Source organism: Scardinius erythrophthalmus (assembly GCF_964197995.2).
Source record: "Scardinius erythrophthalmus genome assembly, chromosome: 4".
Lineage (NCBI taxonomy): Eukaryota > Metazoa > Chordata > Actinopteri > Cypriniformes > Leuciscidae > Scardinius > Scardinius erythrophthalmus.
Genome location: NC_138224.1, coordinates 2,349,477 through 2,365,867, shown reverse-complemented (window position 1 = coordinate 2,365,867; position 16,391 = coordinate 2,349,477). Strand labels below are relative to the sequence as shown.

At 39.1% G+C, this 16,391-nt stretch overlaps 1 protein-coding gene across 1 annotated transcript; it reads left to right on the top strand.

Annotated features, from left to right (window-relative positions):
• Positions 1 to 5,174: 5,174 nt before the first annotated feature.
• Positions 5,175 to 16,333, top strand: gpr37b (G protein-coupled receptor 37b). Its single transcript, XM_081362889.1, has 2 exons — positions 5,175 to 6,612; positions 13,857 to 16,333. The coding sequence occupies exons 1-2, from the start codon at positions 5,623 to 5,625 to the stop codon at positions 14,664 to 14,666; spliced, it is 1,800 nt and encodes a 599-aa protein (XP_081219015.1). The 5' UTR covers positions 5,175 to 5,622; the 3' UTR covers positions 14,667 to 16,333.
• The last annotated feature ends 58 nt before the right edge of the window (positions 16,334 to 16,391 follow it).

Sequence of the window (16,391 nt, the reverse complement as noted above, 5' to 3'; positions counted from 1 at the left end):
GTGGCTGGGAAATGGTTGAAAAGTTATTTGAGCGACAGGGTACAGTATGTCCAAATGTGTGAGCTTTCTTCTGGATGTCTTGACATTGCTTGTGGTGTCCCCCAGGGGTCAGTACTGGGCCCCAAATTGTTTAATTTGTATATTAATGATATTTTTAAGGTTTCTCAGTTGGTTAAATGTGTACTGTTTGCTGACGATACAAACATTTTCTATAGTAACGTCAGTTTGGAGCGACTTATTAGCGTTATAAACAAAGAACTAAGTAAATTTAAAAAATGGATGGAAAGTAACAAATTATCCTTAAACCTAGATAAATCTAAAGTGATGTTTTTTGGAAAGCATCAAGCCGTTTCACAGAAACTGGTTGAGATAGATGGAGTTCCAATTGAAAATGTTCAGGAAATAAAATTTTTAGGTGTAACGATAGACCATAAGTTAAGTTGGAATGCCCACATCAGACATATAACTACTAAAGTCTCCAAAAGCCTTGCTATAATTAGTAGAGTTAAACATTTCCTTGATCAAAACGCACTCCATACCTTGTATTGTTCTTTAATACAGCCATATCTAATCTACTGTGTAGAGGTATGGGGCAATAATTACAAAAATGTAATACAATCACTTTTTTTGCTACAGAAAAGGGCTGTACGAATTATACACAAGGCTGCCTATTTTGAACACACAAATCCTCTCTTTCTTAAATCAAAGTTATTAAAAATGCAGGATCTCGTAAAATTATATAATGCACAGTTCATGTTTAAAGCATATCACTATTTATTACCTGTGAACGTTCAAAACATGTTTTCTCCCAAAGAGCAGTCGTACAATTTGAGAGGATTTGGGAACTTTGTGGTCCCAATGGCGGGTTCCACCAGGAGGAGTTTTTCTATGTCTGTATGTGGGGTTACTTTGTGGAATAATTTGGGGCTTGAATTTAAGCAATGTCAAAACATTCACCTTTTCAAACGTCTTTACAAACAAAAGGTCTGGTCCCATTACAATGATAATGAGGTTTGATTGTATTTATATTGTGTGGAGTGTTGGATTAGTTGTTATTTACCCTTGTGGTATTACGTCTACCATTGTTGGTAGCTGTTCATCACTGTTATGTACCCTTGTGGTATTCCGTCTACCATTGTTGGTATTTGATATTTATTGTTACCTGAGGTAATATCTGTATGAATATGTATAGTATGTATGTGTGGTTTTGCACATGTGCAACTATAATACTGTTTCTTAATGAGGTATTATTATTACTATTATTTTTTTATATATATAAATAATTGTATTTTTCCTTCTCTCTTTGAGATAGTTGAAGTAGGAAGCAGCTATTTTGTTTGTATTCTTTGACAGACTGGGGTGGGGTTCAATAAGTTTTACTTCTCCCCACTCCATTTCAAGCATAAGTGTATAAGTTATTATTCTTACTATTATTATTCTTATTATTATTATGTATTTTTTTTGTTGTCACACTATTTGCTTGAAATAAATAAATAAATAAATAAATGCATGATGTACAACTACCACAAAAGTAATAGAGAGGTGTGCTATTAGATCTCTTTTTAATCCGACAAACAATTATAGCCTGTTGGATTCCTTAGACTTCCATTAGAGGAGGAACTCGAGCCATTTCTAGAGATCAGAATAGCAAAGACTGACTTAGCTCATAATAAGCAACTACCTAGCAACCACTTAAAGACATGCTAAAAACACATAAACTGCTTATAGCAATGCCTTAGAAAACATTTTATTGTTATTTTAATTGGTGCTTCAACATTGCATTACTGTTTTGTAATATTGTTTTGCTCTTTTTTGCAGATTAGCAATTGAATGGCGAAAAATGATCATTTCTAAAACAAAAATCTCATTGGACAAATCCCAAACAAGCTCTGAGGTGTATTTTCTGAGTCATCCAGAGCAATCCGAGAGCCACTGACAGTCCACTCACCGCTAACTGCGTCATCACGCCACTTCTCTAACAGATACGATGCTTCTGTCCTATTGTGTGGGGAATTAAATGGCTTTTACTCAGACGTCTACGGACCCAGTATGAGTGGTCATGTGACATTCAAGGTTTAAGATATTGTCTTTCTCTGTGATGCGTCAAAGTAAGCTTATGAGTGTTTCATCACCTTCAGTCTTTTAAAATATGGAAAACAGAAGCCTGGTCATTTTGCTAAACTTTAGGGCTAAGTCCTACAGGTTTGGAAGGACATGAGGGAGAGTAAACGATCAAAGATCTTCATCTTAGAGTAAATGCACTCTGACTCATTGATTGATTGATTGATCGATTGACTGATAAATGCAGACTCGTGTCTGTGATATTGTGAATCTAGCAGTGAGGTATTGCTGATGCGTGTTCAGAGATATTCGAGTCATTCATCATCTCGCTCATGTGGACAGCAGGCGATTGATCACAGAAATATACCCTGTCTCTGGATGATTCCAGCTTCATTCTCTTCAGAAACCATTATTCTGGATTTAGATTTGCATCGAATTAGACATGCAGTACTACACCTGTCTTCCATAAGTGTGTTTTAGGGTGAATATGTGTTTGTCTGTCCTTCAAGGGTGAATTTGTGTTTGTCTGTCTGTCAGTAATATGTTTATGCAGTATTGCTTTACACCGCCAGGTGGCGCTTTAGATTGCTGTAATATCTGTTCCACTCAAATGACCAATCCAGTTGCTTAGTGATGCAAACAGCTGATGCTTTTTGAGCCTGTCATGTATTCATATTTGCATAGTTAAATCATCTCTAAACAAAAGGCATATGCAGTCTATGAAAGTCTTTATGTCTTGTTTTCTCATAAAGGCAATCCCAAATCAAAATTGCATGACACACAGAAGCTTATTTCAGAAAATATATCTCGAATGTAAGTGTATTTGAGGCTTTTGTTTTCATCTAAATATGATGAAAAATGCATGCTTAGAAGAATATGAAAAATGTTGCTATTTGTAGGTGGTCAAACATGTTTATATTCAAGATATGTTCTTTTGCGATGCAGTTTTGCTTCTCATGAAACTATCTTTTTTTTAAGGTTGTTTTGTTATCGTCTTTCTGGAAATCAGGACACATGTAGACCCTAGTGATTAAGAAAATAAATTATTTTTGAAAAAGCTATTTGAAGAAGGCGTAACAACTAAGAAATCATGGAGAAATTGGTTTTAATTTATCATTTAATTGAGTATACAAATATATCTTTGTTGCTATGCATAGAAAAATGCTGGGCTATGCTCTAAATCCCATGTTTGGGTCAAATATAGACAAACCCAACAGTTGGGTTAAAAAAAATTATTAAAAATTCAACCCAACAGTTGGGTTTGTCTATATTTGACCCAAACATGCAGGTTGAAACAACCCAGCATTTTTTAGAGTGTATGAAACTAAAAAGAAACTCAATTCACTAATGAAATAATCCCGAACGTCTGGCTCATCATGTTGCTCCAATCATTCCATTCATTCCACACGCAACAACATTTCAGTCAGCTTACAGTTCTTGTCAAGTCCAGTATCTGACCTTGCGGCTCACGCTGTTATTTGGCGTTTTGAACCCCATGTTTCCACTTGGCAACGGAGTATCACTGCTAGCAAAGCCTGTGCCAACTCCAGTAGCTTGTGTTCTGCACCGGGCCTCGCTGTTTTACACTTCAGCTTTCTGCCAAGATCTCGATGACCAGCAAGATTAAGAGGTGAAACTTTGGACCCAGCCGAACAAAGAAACTAAAGCATGCCTGAGCTTAAATAAGGAGTGTTTCCACATGATGTTTTGCAAGGCAATGAAAGGCTCTTGTCTGTTTGTAAATGTTCGCCTCTGAGCCCAAATTTCTGTCCAGCAGGAAACAAACCTGAAGCAAGTCGGTTCTTGCCCTTCCGCTCTGTTATTGTGACATTGCCACAGGCTGAGAAAACCTGTTCGACATATCAATGCACCGAAGAGCTTTCAGAAGAGAGAGAAACTTGTTATTGATATGCCGTGACCCCAAAAAGTATTTATTCACTTCAGTCGCTCACATACAGTAGATGTATGAATTTCATTGCACTTGCATAACAAAGAGATCACAGCAAGTGTCTCCTGCATGTGGGTTAAAGTGTTCAAATACATCCGAGGGCCTTGATATTCAAAAGATGGATTTGAATGTTGTTGTTTGCATTTATATTAATATATTTAACTTATAAATCAACTTACACTTTATTTTAAGGTGTCCTTGTTACAGTGTGATTATACATTTAAGTACTGAGTTATATTAAAGGGATAGTTCACCCAAAAATGTAAATTACCCCATGATTTACTCGCCCTCAAGCCTTCCTAGGTGTTTATGACTTTATACGTTTTTAATATGGATATTTTTCTCATAAAAATGCATTGTTGTGCTTCAGAAGGCCTTTATTAACCCCTCCGAAGCCGTGTGGATTACTTTTATTAAGGATTGGTGTACTTTTTTGGCCTTCAAAATCATATCCTCCATTCACTGCCATTATAAAGCTTGGAAAACCCAGGACGTGTTTTAATATGATTGTATTCGTCTGAAAGAAGAATGTCATATACACCTATGGCTTGAGGGCGAGTAAATCATGGGGTACTTTTCATTTTTGGGTGAACTATCCTTTTAATTAACAACATGTACTTACATAGGGTCATGATTAGATTTGGTTTAGGGTTAGTTGCTTGTAATTATGCATAATTTATAGTAATTACTATAGAAACACATGTAACCTAACCTGTAAAAAAGACTTTTTTCTGTTTAATGTAGGCTATAATCTTTACCTTTTGTGTATGTTCAGTGCATATGTAGACAAAAAAAACCGATGTCTTAAAACAACATATATTATTTATATTCAAGTATTTTGCATGTACTATGCACGTGTTGAATATTAAAAAGACAACGAATAGGCGATATATCACGATTATTTATTTTATGAATAAATGTTGACGTTTCACTTTCACTGTGTTACTGTGGCACAACGTTGTAGTTTAACTCGTATAAGCCCGTGTTGCACTCTAGACTGATGGGATTAAGATTCTGTTGACATGCGTAATTACGCATGGTAATGAGTGTAGTGCGCACGGGCGGGGCGGGGTCGATCCAGCTGCGGTGGTCCACGGGGCTGATGCTGATGGATCCGGCTTGACAGAACAAGGTTATCCACCAGGAGAGAGAGAGCCCGTCCATTTTCTTCATCAGCTTCTCCTCACTCGCTGCAAAGCAACTCCCCGCACGCTCGCGCCACGGAGCGCGTCCCTGGGACTCCGCTTCTCCGCGCACGGCAGACTCCAGGTTGCCGCGCCCAACAGATCCCGGGATGCGACCGATTCCTGCAGCTGACTGGGATGCAATGCGCCTCAGAAGCTGAAATAATGTCATTTGAACGGAATAACGCCTCGCTGTCACTTTGCTAAGACGAGGAACGCGACGGGAGAATCTCGAGGAGCAGGTTTTCATTTGCCGCACATAACCGGAAAAGTCATTTGCATGGATCTAATTAGCCTTTTCCCGATCATTCACGTGTGAACTTTTTCCTCTGACCATGTGAATCTGGGAGAAAAAAAGATTGTGTTTTATATGCAATGCATCACATTAGAGTGTTTTTCTAACATCTTCAGCACACTGACTCGTTGAAGATGCAGATGCTGCTTTTAAGAACGATCTTTGTCATTGCAGGATGTCCACATGTTTTGTTGCATGGAGAAACGCGCAATGCACACACCAAAGAAACAGGCAGGGTTACTCTTAGGAGCCTTCATGATCCGAAAGCCAGCGGCACACTCCCTGCGAGGCATCGAGCCGCAGGTACACCTGCCTTTGACATCAAACACACTTCAGGAGACAACAGGAGCTGGTCCTCGCATCTCTGGAGTGCAGGTAAACCTGTTTACCTAAAAAATCTCATGTCGGCCACAGATAGTGGTACAAACCTACATAAGCCCTTGCGGCGACATAAAAGGAAAAAGTTGAATGGTGAGATGCCTGCTACCATGGGAACAGCAGATGGACACAATAACCCTAAGCCATATTCAATGAGCAAGAGAGGGGACCGCGAGAGAAACCACAGACGCAAAAGAGGCACAAAGGAACACCACAAGAAAACGTTTAAGAGGGGCCCGAATAAAAGCACTGCCTCATTGACACCAGTGGAAAGTTATTATAACGCCCTGACGTCCTCTTTAACCCTGTGGGAACCGATGCCCAAGCCTCTAGCTCTCACCTCCACAGATTTCCCATTTGATCTCACCAGATATACTGAATTCCACACCAAACAGATCGACGACCCATGGGACGCCACGCCAATGACCCCTCCGTACGCCGAGGACGAGGAGAGCGAATTCTTCCCCAATCCTTTCTACCCCGTCACTAGCGAGACATATGGGGCATATGCCATCACTATCGTTTCGCTCCTTATTTTTGTTGTTGGAGTAACGGGGAATGTAGCAATAATGTGTGTCGTGTGCCATAACTACTACATGAGGAGTATCTCAAATGCTCTTCTGGCTAACCTGGCCATCTGGGACTTTGCACTGCTCTTGTTTTGCCTGCCTCTCGTGGTGTTTCACCAACTCACAAAGACCTGGCTGTTGGGCCAGTTCACCTGTAAAGTCATACCATATATTGAGGTAATGCATTCTGTGTTCATTAATATTTTGTGTGCATAATGTGGCAAAAGCAAGCATTTGCTCAAACCTAGAGTAAACCCTTTACATTTTCACACTTTTCACCCAAACTTTGTCATTTAATTGCCCTCATGTTGTTCCAAACTTACATTTCTTTCTCCTTTGGGATATAGGAGGAGATTTACTTAATGTCATGCATATTTCTCAGGCATACATAAACGAAACAGGTCTGCCCTCGAAAAACAATGGTAGAGTTTATCAGCACCTATTTGCATCTATTTGATTTTATTTGAATCGTATTTTCAAGATGCACTCATTCAAATGACTGAGAATCAGCATAAATCTGTTCACGTTTACTCAGTTGTAGGTCATGCACAAATCCGTTTGAGAGTGTTAGGTTTGCTTTTTTTTTTTTTTGCACAGAAGGGTGAGGTATTGAAATCGTGGCACTGTGGGTAATCCCGTCTCGTGTGGAGAGACGTCATGTAAAGGAGCATCCACCCTGCCCTCGGGACACCTGCACTGACCTCCGTCACACACTGTACAGCGCAAACACAACCTGAAATCTGCAGACGCCCCGCTGTGCTCCTCTTCAGCTCACCACACCCAGTTTCAGCTCAGCTCACTGTACGATACACAAACCTCACGCTTCTTTAGTGTCATCACTGTGGACCCTTGGTCTAACACACAGAAAAAAAATATCCAGATCATATTTCACACCAAATTCAAATAGAAATTGCATGCATAATGTAAAATGATTGAAGCCTTTATCATTGCAACATTATTTTCCTGAAAATTTGGTATAAATATTTTATTTTTACCTCTCTAAATTGGGGTTGCAGATATATATATATATATATATAGATAATATAAAAATACTGTTTTTTTTTGTGTGTATATATATATATATATACATACATACAAATAAATCACTTTTCTTATGAATGGTTGCAGATATTTTATTATTTTATTTTATTCAAGTTTGAATTAATGTGTCGAGGTATTTTTTTTATTCCCATTATTATTATTGATTTTAATTAGATTTTAGCGTGGGTTTTTTTTTTTTTTTGTAATACAGTAATTTGCACACTAATGCAATTATTTTAAATTAAAATAAGCATTATTTTAATGCATAAAGGCAGTATGTTGCAGTAATAAGATAATAAGAAGGGGTTTTTTTCGCTTTATGATAATCAGATTTGAGAAGTAAAATGACATGAAAACAAAACCATCTTAATGTTCCTCAAAACAGGCTTCATTTTCTTTAATCAAAATATGTCTTATTTCTTTCATTTGAATTTAGGGGTGAAATATGACATGTTCTTGATGTTTTAACATGATCGGACGACTCGTGAACGAAGAACAAATGAAATCGTAATGCTCAATATGGCATCAATGGAGGCCTCAGTTTACAAGACAACAATGTACTCAAACTGAAACGTTTTTCCATTGTATTTTTCGAAAACGACTAAAAATGCTGTATTATGCAATCCAGGCCAGTAGATGGCGATTTCACTTTTTAAAGAAACATGCGCATGACGTCACTGTTTTTGTAGTTTACGCAGAGATGATAACAGTATTGTTTACAAAAACTTGCACTTTAAAACCTGGTTTCAGGTTTCCCAAAATAAATATATTGAATACATTGCTGGCCGTATCAAAGATTTCAGCCTTTCTCCACTCAAGCTGTACTTGTATACGCAGATCTGCTACGGGGCGAACCAAGATGGCCACCGACTTGTCTTGAAGACACTTTTATGAGATTCACTCATCCGTTTTCCTTAGAGAGTGAGACTGTGTGAGCTGCTATTGTGAATGTGAAGGCGGTGAGGGGGATGTTGAGACGTTCGTGTGTGTTTTGGAGGGAGAACGGTGCGAATACGGTGTCCTGGTGGCACACACTGCGCTCCTGCTGTGATTGTATGGGACAGGCAGCGAGGGCCTGGAGGCACGGCCTGACAATGGTGAAGCTGAATGAAAACAAGACTCTGTGTGTGTGTGTGTATGTGTGTGTGTGTGCTTGTGCAGCACAGCTACTGTATGAATGCGTTCAGGCTAAGTGGTGAGTAAAGTCAGTCTTAAGGGCAGATTGTGAGCGAGTGCTCCACTGGGAGAAAACGCCTCCGGCAACATTACTCAGACCAATGTAGCGCTCACACACACACACGCACGCATTCATGCAAGATTAAAGGTGCAGTCTGAAAGAATAACAGCTTGTGGTTGAAATAGGTACTGCAGTTCAAATTCAAAATATGGGAGATCGTTGTTCCCCGCCTCCTCAGACTCGACACTCACGCGGGTCGCCAGTTTGAGGAAACACAACAGGAACGAGCGCAATTGACAATGAAAGCCAAGGAGTCTTACACACTATTCTCTCGTTCATAGAGATTTTTAGATGAATACTGAGACTTTTTAGGTTGGGTAGAATCTGCAATCTCTGACCCAGTTTATTTGCTGGCTGCAATATGATGTTTACTCCCAACTGGCATCCCGGGGTGTCTATTATATATTATAGTAGATAATCGTCGATATAAAACGGATAGTTCCAGTCCTTGATTCTGATTGGTTGAGCCGTGTTCGAAGCCGTTGTAAATGACTCAACAAACACACACCTGTGACCGCATTACATTAGTTACTACGCAACCACCGTTTGTGATTCTGTGTTGCTGCATGTGTGCTGCACAACCTCTTTGGAACTACATTGCTTGGCGGAGGAATAAATGTGTTATAACGTTATATTCTTTGTTGCTGGTGTTTATTTTATGAATAAAATAAATATTAACGTGAATATTTTTATGGAGTAACCGTTTCATAAAAGCAATAAGCCCCTTGAAGCCGTGTTTTACAGTGGATTTAGAACAGCTAAGGGGTTCGCTCCGCGTCGTGCCGAACAACGGCCCTTAACTGTTCTAAATCCACTGTAAAACACGGCTTATTGCTTAATTATATACTACTATAGACCTTATGCGTCAGAGACACGAGGGCGCCGCCATCTTTAGAATATTGTCTTTGAACTTCCATTTTTGCGGTCGCTCTGTATATTTCTATGGCGCTGCTGTCCAGGAGTAATTAGCTCTTGAAGTGGATTTACTTAATGTAAAGTCAACGAAAGTTACCATGAGGATTGTAATGTTTAAAGCAGATGACTTAACAAATGTCAGTCGACCGGGAAGATTTTAAAACGAGCCGTTCATTAATAAACACGCAGAATCGCTGTGAAAATACAGACCGGAAGTCAAAAGACAACGAGCGCAGCGCTGAAAAGGGGCGGGGCTACATAAGGTCCATACTATTGGGTGAACTGGCAGTGGGCGGAGTCACACAGAACAAAACAAAAACAGACATTCCGACACCGAAAGCACATTTCAAAGTGAAATAACAGGCTGTAGTGTTTTTCAGAGAAACAAGCATGTTTCCTAAATATCTGCAAACATATTCTGGTATTTTTATGCTTTAGTAGAGTGAAGAAGTTACATTCAGCACCTTTAAGAAAACACATGGTGTGTGATAGTTCATGTGAGCTGGAAGTCTGCATCCCCTCACCTGTCGTCTCCTGCGAGTGTTTTCAGGTGTATAATGTGGAGTTCAGTAAGTTCAGCGAATGCCGATGGAACTTGTCTGATCAGTGAGCTTGTTTAATCAGAGGTATCTGACATTTCTTCCTAGGAAAGGTCGAGGAAATGCGTGCCGGTGCAGTGTTGTGTTTTGACTGGCCTTTAGCTTTTTGGAGATTGCATCAGTCACAACATTTGTAGGAAGGCCTCGTCTCATCTCATCGAGCAAACATGCGGTCGAGACGCATCTGACAGTTCAGCTTTCTAGAGCAGTATTAAACATCACACCGAACACTTTAGCAACTGCATGATGATGATATCTTATTTTATTGTATTACTTTATTTATTTATTTATTTTTCCATCAATTCTCCAAACCATTTTTCTTATGAAGGGTTGTAGGTATTTTATTTTATTCATGTATTAATTAATTATTTTTTTATTTTTTCCTCCAAATCACTTTTCCTATGAAGGGTTGCAGATTTTTATTTTATTTTATTTATTATTTTATTTCTCCAAATCACTTTTCCTATGAAATGATCCAGATAATTACTTTTTTTTTCTTCTCTATTTGTCCAAATTGCTTTTCCGCAGGTATTTTATTTTATTTTATTTTATTTATCCATCTGTTTATTCTCTAAACCTCTTGTCTTACATAGGGTTGTGGGTCATTTAATTTTATTTCAGTTTATTTCATTGTTTACTGGGTTTTTGTTGGCTTTCAATTTTATTAGTAACCCACTTTGTGTTTGTGTTTTTGATCCAGGCTGTTGAATCCCATTCTAATGGCCTGAATTTATGTAGCTGAATATATCATATATAACACTATTACCGTAATAGCTTTTGTTTCTAGCTCGCTTATGCTTCAGTGCTGTCTCATTTGTCAATATGTAAGAATTATTGCCCTCGCTGCTGGCAGTGGCCCAGAAATGGCCTCCAGTCTGAAAGTAGCCGTTAAACCAGATTAATAACCAGCACCTCCATTCTTCTAGAAAGCCTCTTAATCAGAGAATAAATGAGGCGTTAGTGAAGCCCATCTCTGCCAACACCATCATCTCCTGCTGCTCGGAAACCTGTAAGCTAGAAGACGCCTGTGAATGTCAGGTCAGGGTCGAGATCTGGACTGTTTGCCGGAGCGTGAGGTGTGTGTGATTTACTTCAGTTAGTCACATGACCATCACATGTGTGTCAAATCATGATGAAATTAATCAAACATATGAATTAGAGCCACTGCATTGCACTTTTTAATGCTCTTGCAAGTGTTGCGACATAGAGTTTGATGTAGGAAGCGCATGGCAGTAGTTTGAACAATTAAATTAAATTCAATTAAAGTAGCTAACCTACATAGGACAAGCGTTTTGGAGAATAAACAGATGGATAAAATAAAATATAATAAAATATCTGCAAACCTTCATAGGAAAAGTGATTTGGAGAAATAGAATAAAATAAAATAGAATATCTGCAACCCTTCAAAGGAAAAGCAATTTGGACAAAAAATACCGCAAAAGTAAATAAATTAATTAATTTATGAATTGAATAAAATAAAATATCTACAACCTTTCATGGGAAAAGTGATTTGGAGAAAATAAAATAAAAATATATATTCATTAATTCATAAATAAATAAAATATAATATCTGTAACCCTTCAAAGGAAAAGCAATTTTTGAGAAAATAAAATACAAAAATAAATTAATTAATTGAATAAAATTAAATATCTACAAACCTTCATAGGAAAATGATTTGGAGAAAATAAAATAAAAAAAATATTAATTCATAAAAAAAATGATTAAAAAAAATCTGCAACCCTCCAAAGGAAAATGAGGGTTTTATTTTGTTCTTATTTTTAATTTTTTCAGTCGGGAAGCATCACTTTCTGGCCTGCTGTTGGGAATAAGCTCATCCTTGAGTAAACCGAAGATCATTCAATGCGCTGAGATCTAATGGTGCAGGATGGATGTGTTTCACACCTATGGAAGTAATGCAGAACCATTACAGCATCTTAATGGACACAATGGTCCATAATGGATTCTGAACAGTGTGCTTTTCGTCAAAATGATGAAGCATCTAACCAATGTGCTTTCGGAGATGAAAAAGGCGGGCTGGTTTTCATCACGAGCGCGTTCCGCTAATTGTCTCCTCCTTGATGCTGATGTGCCTGATTGCTCTGTAATTATGATAATGAAGACAAACACTTAGTTGCCTCTTTCATTTGGGTTTGTATGATCCGCTGGGATGCAGCTGCGAGAACGTGGCCAAGAATCTCTCCGGTCGTCTCCTATTCATTGCTGTTGTTTCTTTTGTGTCGCCTCTGTAAATACTCTTTCATATCATCCAATTTATTGTGGCAATATTCATGGCGAATGTCCCGTTTGACAGTGGGAAGTGTGCGTTCAGAGGGTTTTAGGGCCCTTCTCTGTGCCGTGTAAATGAATTGCTGGGCCGCGGGAGGCTTGTCTGTCACGATAACACAGCAAATGAAGTCTGGAAATGTGAGAGCTGTTAGTTTCTCGTTTGGCAATCCAGCTGTTATGTGCCGAACGATTAATAAGGAGAGTGTTTCCAGGACTGGGTTCAGAGAGTTGCCAGACGATATTCAGACTTCCCTTTCAAGCGGTTTGTTTACGCCGCCGGCCTGACGCACCTACTGACAGATAATGTAGTGGCACACAAACAGGGCTGTCGTGATAGCAACATTTGAACAGTTGATATACCAGTCAGATTTCATAGATCTCGATGGCTTTGCAGAAAAGCAGAAGCGAATTTAATAAAAATGAATGTAAATGTAATCAATCAGTCACTTTTTATTGCATGTTTAAATTGAAACCATGTTAATATTAATAAATCCATTTAACCCTTTTATATATTAATTTATTTAGTTAAAAGAAACTTTAGATTTTTCAGAATTTGTATTTAATTGTTTTTATTAGTAAAATTGAAGTAAAAATTTAAAGTATTAGTAATGTAATTAATACGTTCATATATAGATAAGTTTAAACAAAGAATTATGTTACATAATTTAAACTATAAATAAATGTAACCATATTAAATTGAAACAATGTGTTTACATATATATATATATATATATATATATATATATATATATTTATGTATGTATGTGTGTGTGTGTGTGTATATATATATATATTTATATATATGTGTGTGTATATGTATATGTACACACACACACATATGTATTAAATTCATAAATAAATGAATTAAATAAAAAAATGACATCAAGAATTTTTATTGACATTTTAATTATTTTTTTATTTAAATTTAGTAAATTAAAATATAGATGAAAATGAAATTTAAAAAGTCAAGACATTTTATATTACTTTTACATAATTTTTATTTAATTCCATTTTTTTATTTAAATTTATATAAATGTATTTAAATATATTTATAAATAATATTTTTAATTATATAAAAATATATATTTTTTATATATTATCAACCAGAACACTTGATGAGTTGATCACATGTATGAGTTTCTTTCTTCTGTTGAACACAAAAGAAGATATTATAATGTTGGTAATCAAACAGTTGATGGACCCCATTGACTTCCATGAATCAACTGTTTGATTACCAACATTCTTCAAAATATTTTTTAATTAATACGTTAATGAATTCATTTATATATTATCCACCAGCCCATTGAATGAGCAAACTGTATTTGTGTTCTTGTATTTCCCAGGTGGCGTCTCTCGGCGTGACCACCTTCACGCTCTGCGCTCTGTGCATCGACCGCTTCCGCGCCGCAACCAACGTCCAGATGTACTACGAGATGATCGAGAACTGCACCTCGACTGCCGCCAAACTAGCCGTCATCTGGATCGGCGCGTTACTCCTCGCCCTCCCCGAGCTCCTGATCCGCCAGCTAGTGTCGGAAAACGGCGACGGCACGTTAGCGTCGGAGCGTTGCCTCATCCGCATCTCGACGTCCCTCCCTGATACGCTATACGTGCTCGGCTTGACGTACGAAGGCGCGCGTTTGTGGTGGTGTTTCGGCTGCTACTTCTGCTTGCCGACGCTCTTCACCATCGGGAGTTCGGTCGCGACGGCCCGACGGATCCGACGTGCCGAGCGCGGCTGCGCAAGAGGCAACAAGAAGCAAATCCGATTGGAGAGCCAAATGAACTGCACCGTGGTGGCGCTAGCCATCGTGTACGGGGCGTGTGTGGTGCCGGAGAACGTGTGCAACATGGTTTCGGCGTACATGGCGGCCGGGGTCCCGCAGAGCACCATGGCTCTGTTGCACTTGCTCAGTCAGTTGTTGCTGTTCTTACGGGCCGCTGTGACGCCGGTTCTGTTGCTCTGCTTGTGCCGACCCTTCGGACGGGCGTTCCTCGAGTGTTGCTGTTTCTGCTGTGGGATCTCGACACACTCCTCGGCCACCGCGAGCGACGACAACGAGCACGAGTGCACGACTGAACTGGAGCTGTCGCCGTTCAGCACGATCCGCCGAGAGATGTCCAACTACACCGCGACTGGATCCCACTGTTGAGTCCAACACCCTGCTCAACACAAGCAGGGGCGCCGCTAGCAATGTTAGGCCCTGTGAAAGAATATAATAATTAGGGCTGCACGATTAATCGCAATTAACATGAAATCGCGCTTAAACCGATTTGGCTTCTCGTGATTTTGAAATCGCGAAGGCTGTGATTATTTGTTATGTGCAGCTTGTCAGTGACGTACGGCTCTGTAAACGCTGCTCACTCTGACAGCACTGAGTTTGAGTCGCTTATAACGTGCATTTGTAAAAGCAACACGCGTCAAACATCTTTCCAAACACGAGAAGCATTTATGAACCTCTTGTCCAACAAAAGACAACATTTAATAACATGCTTTTACTCCAAACTCACTTCATAACGACAGTTGAGCTCCTCCTTCTGTGAGATGATGCCATGTTTAATCAATCAAAGTGTTTCAGTCTTCTGTTTATTCTGTTACAGCGATGATGCCCAACAGGGATTTCCTGGAATGATGTGTGTTATCGTACTTCTGCTGTGGGGCATATTTGGTGTGTGTGTGAGACGTCCTACTGATAAAGTCGCGCTGCACTGACAAGCAACGCATAAAATAATCGCAGTCTTTGCCAAATCGCGTGTGGTTTAATTTCGATTAATCGTGCAGCCCTAATAATAATAATTTGTTACATTTATATAGCGCTTTTCTGGGAACTCACAGCGCTTTACTCCTCAAACACCACCAATGTGACGCACCACCTGGATGATGCAACGGCAGCCATTTTGCGCCAGAACGCCCACCACACACCAGCTTACTGACAGAGTGATGAAGCCAACTCTAAGAAAAGCTGGGTTGTTTTAACCCAAATTTGGGCCAAATATGAATAAACCCAACCGTTGTGTTAAAAATGAAATTTAAAAATTTAACCCAACAACCATTGATGTGTCCATATTTGACCCAAACAACCCAGCATTTTTTAGAGTGTATACATGGGGATGATTAGGAGGCCATGATGGACAGAGGCCAATGGGTAAATTTGGCAAGGATGTCGGAGTTACAGCCTGGGATTTTTAATGACCACAGAGAGTCAGGACCTCGGTTTCACGTCTCATCCGAAAGGACAGTGCTCTTTGACAGTATTACCCCCATCACTATACAGGGGCGTTATAATGAGCACCCCCTGCTGGCCTCACTAACACCCCTTCCAGCAACCCTGCTTTGCTTCAGTGGGCAGCCAGTCTTGGGCTACTGGGTGATATGGCTCCTGGACAGTATGAGGTTCCTACACTGCACCCATACCATTAATAAAATCAATCGCTTTGGCGCTCCAAAAGTGTGTGGACTCTTCGTCCTAACTTTCCCCCCCTTAGCGGCGCCCCTGACCACAAGCACATGCTCTTGTCTCACCCGTGTAAATACTGTGACCACGACCACGTTGCTCTTTTAAAGAAAGTCATGTAGACTGAAAGTTATGTAAATTACTTTTTTTTTGTATAATTGTCCTTAATATATATATATATATATAAATATATATACACTGAACTAGTGACTGCTTTAATTTTGCAGTTTGTTTGCACTGCCAACCACTTTAGCTTTCTCTCTCCGCTCTGTTTTCCACACGTACACCGTGTCTACACTGGAAGCCGTCGACATTGAGTTGCACTAAAAGCGTCGATCACTAACCACAGACAGACCAATCACATGCACGCTTGAGGGTAGACGCAAAGTGACGTTAAATCAATCTATAGAATGTAAAATACTA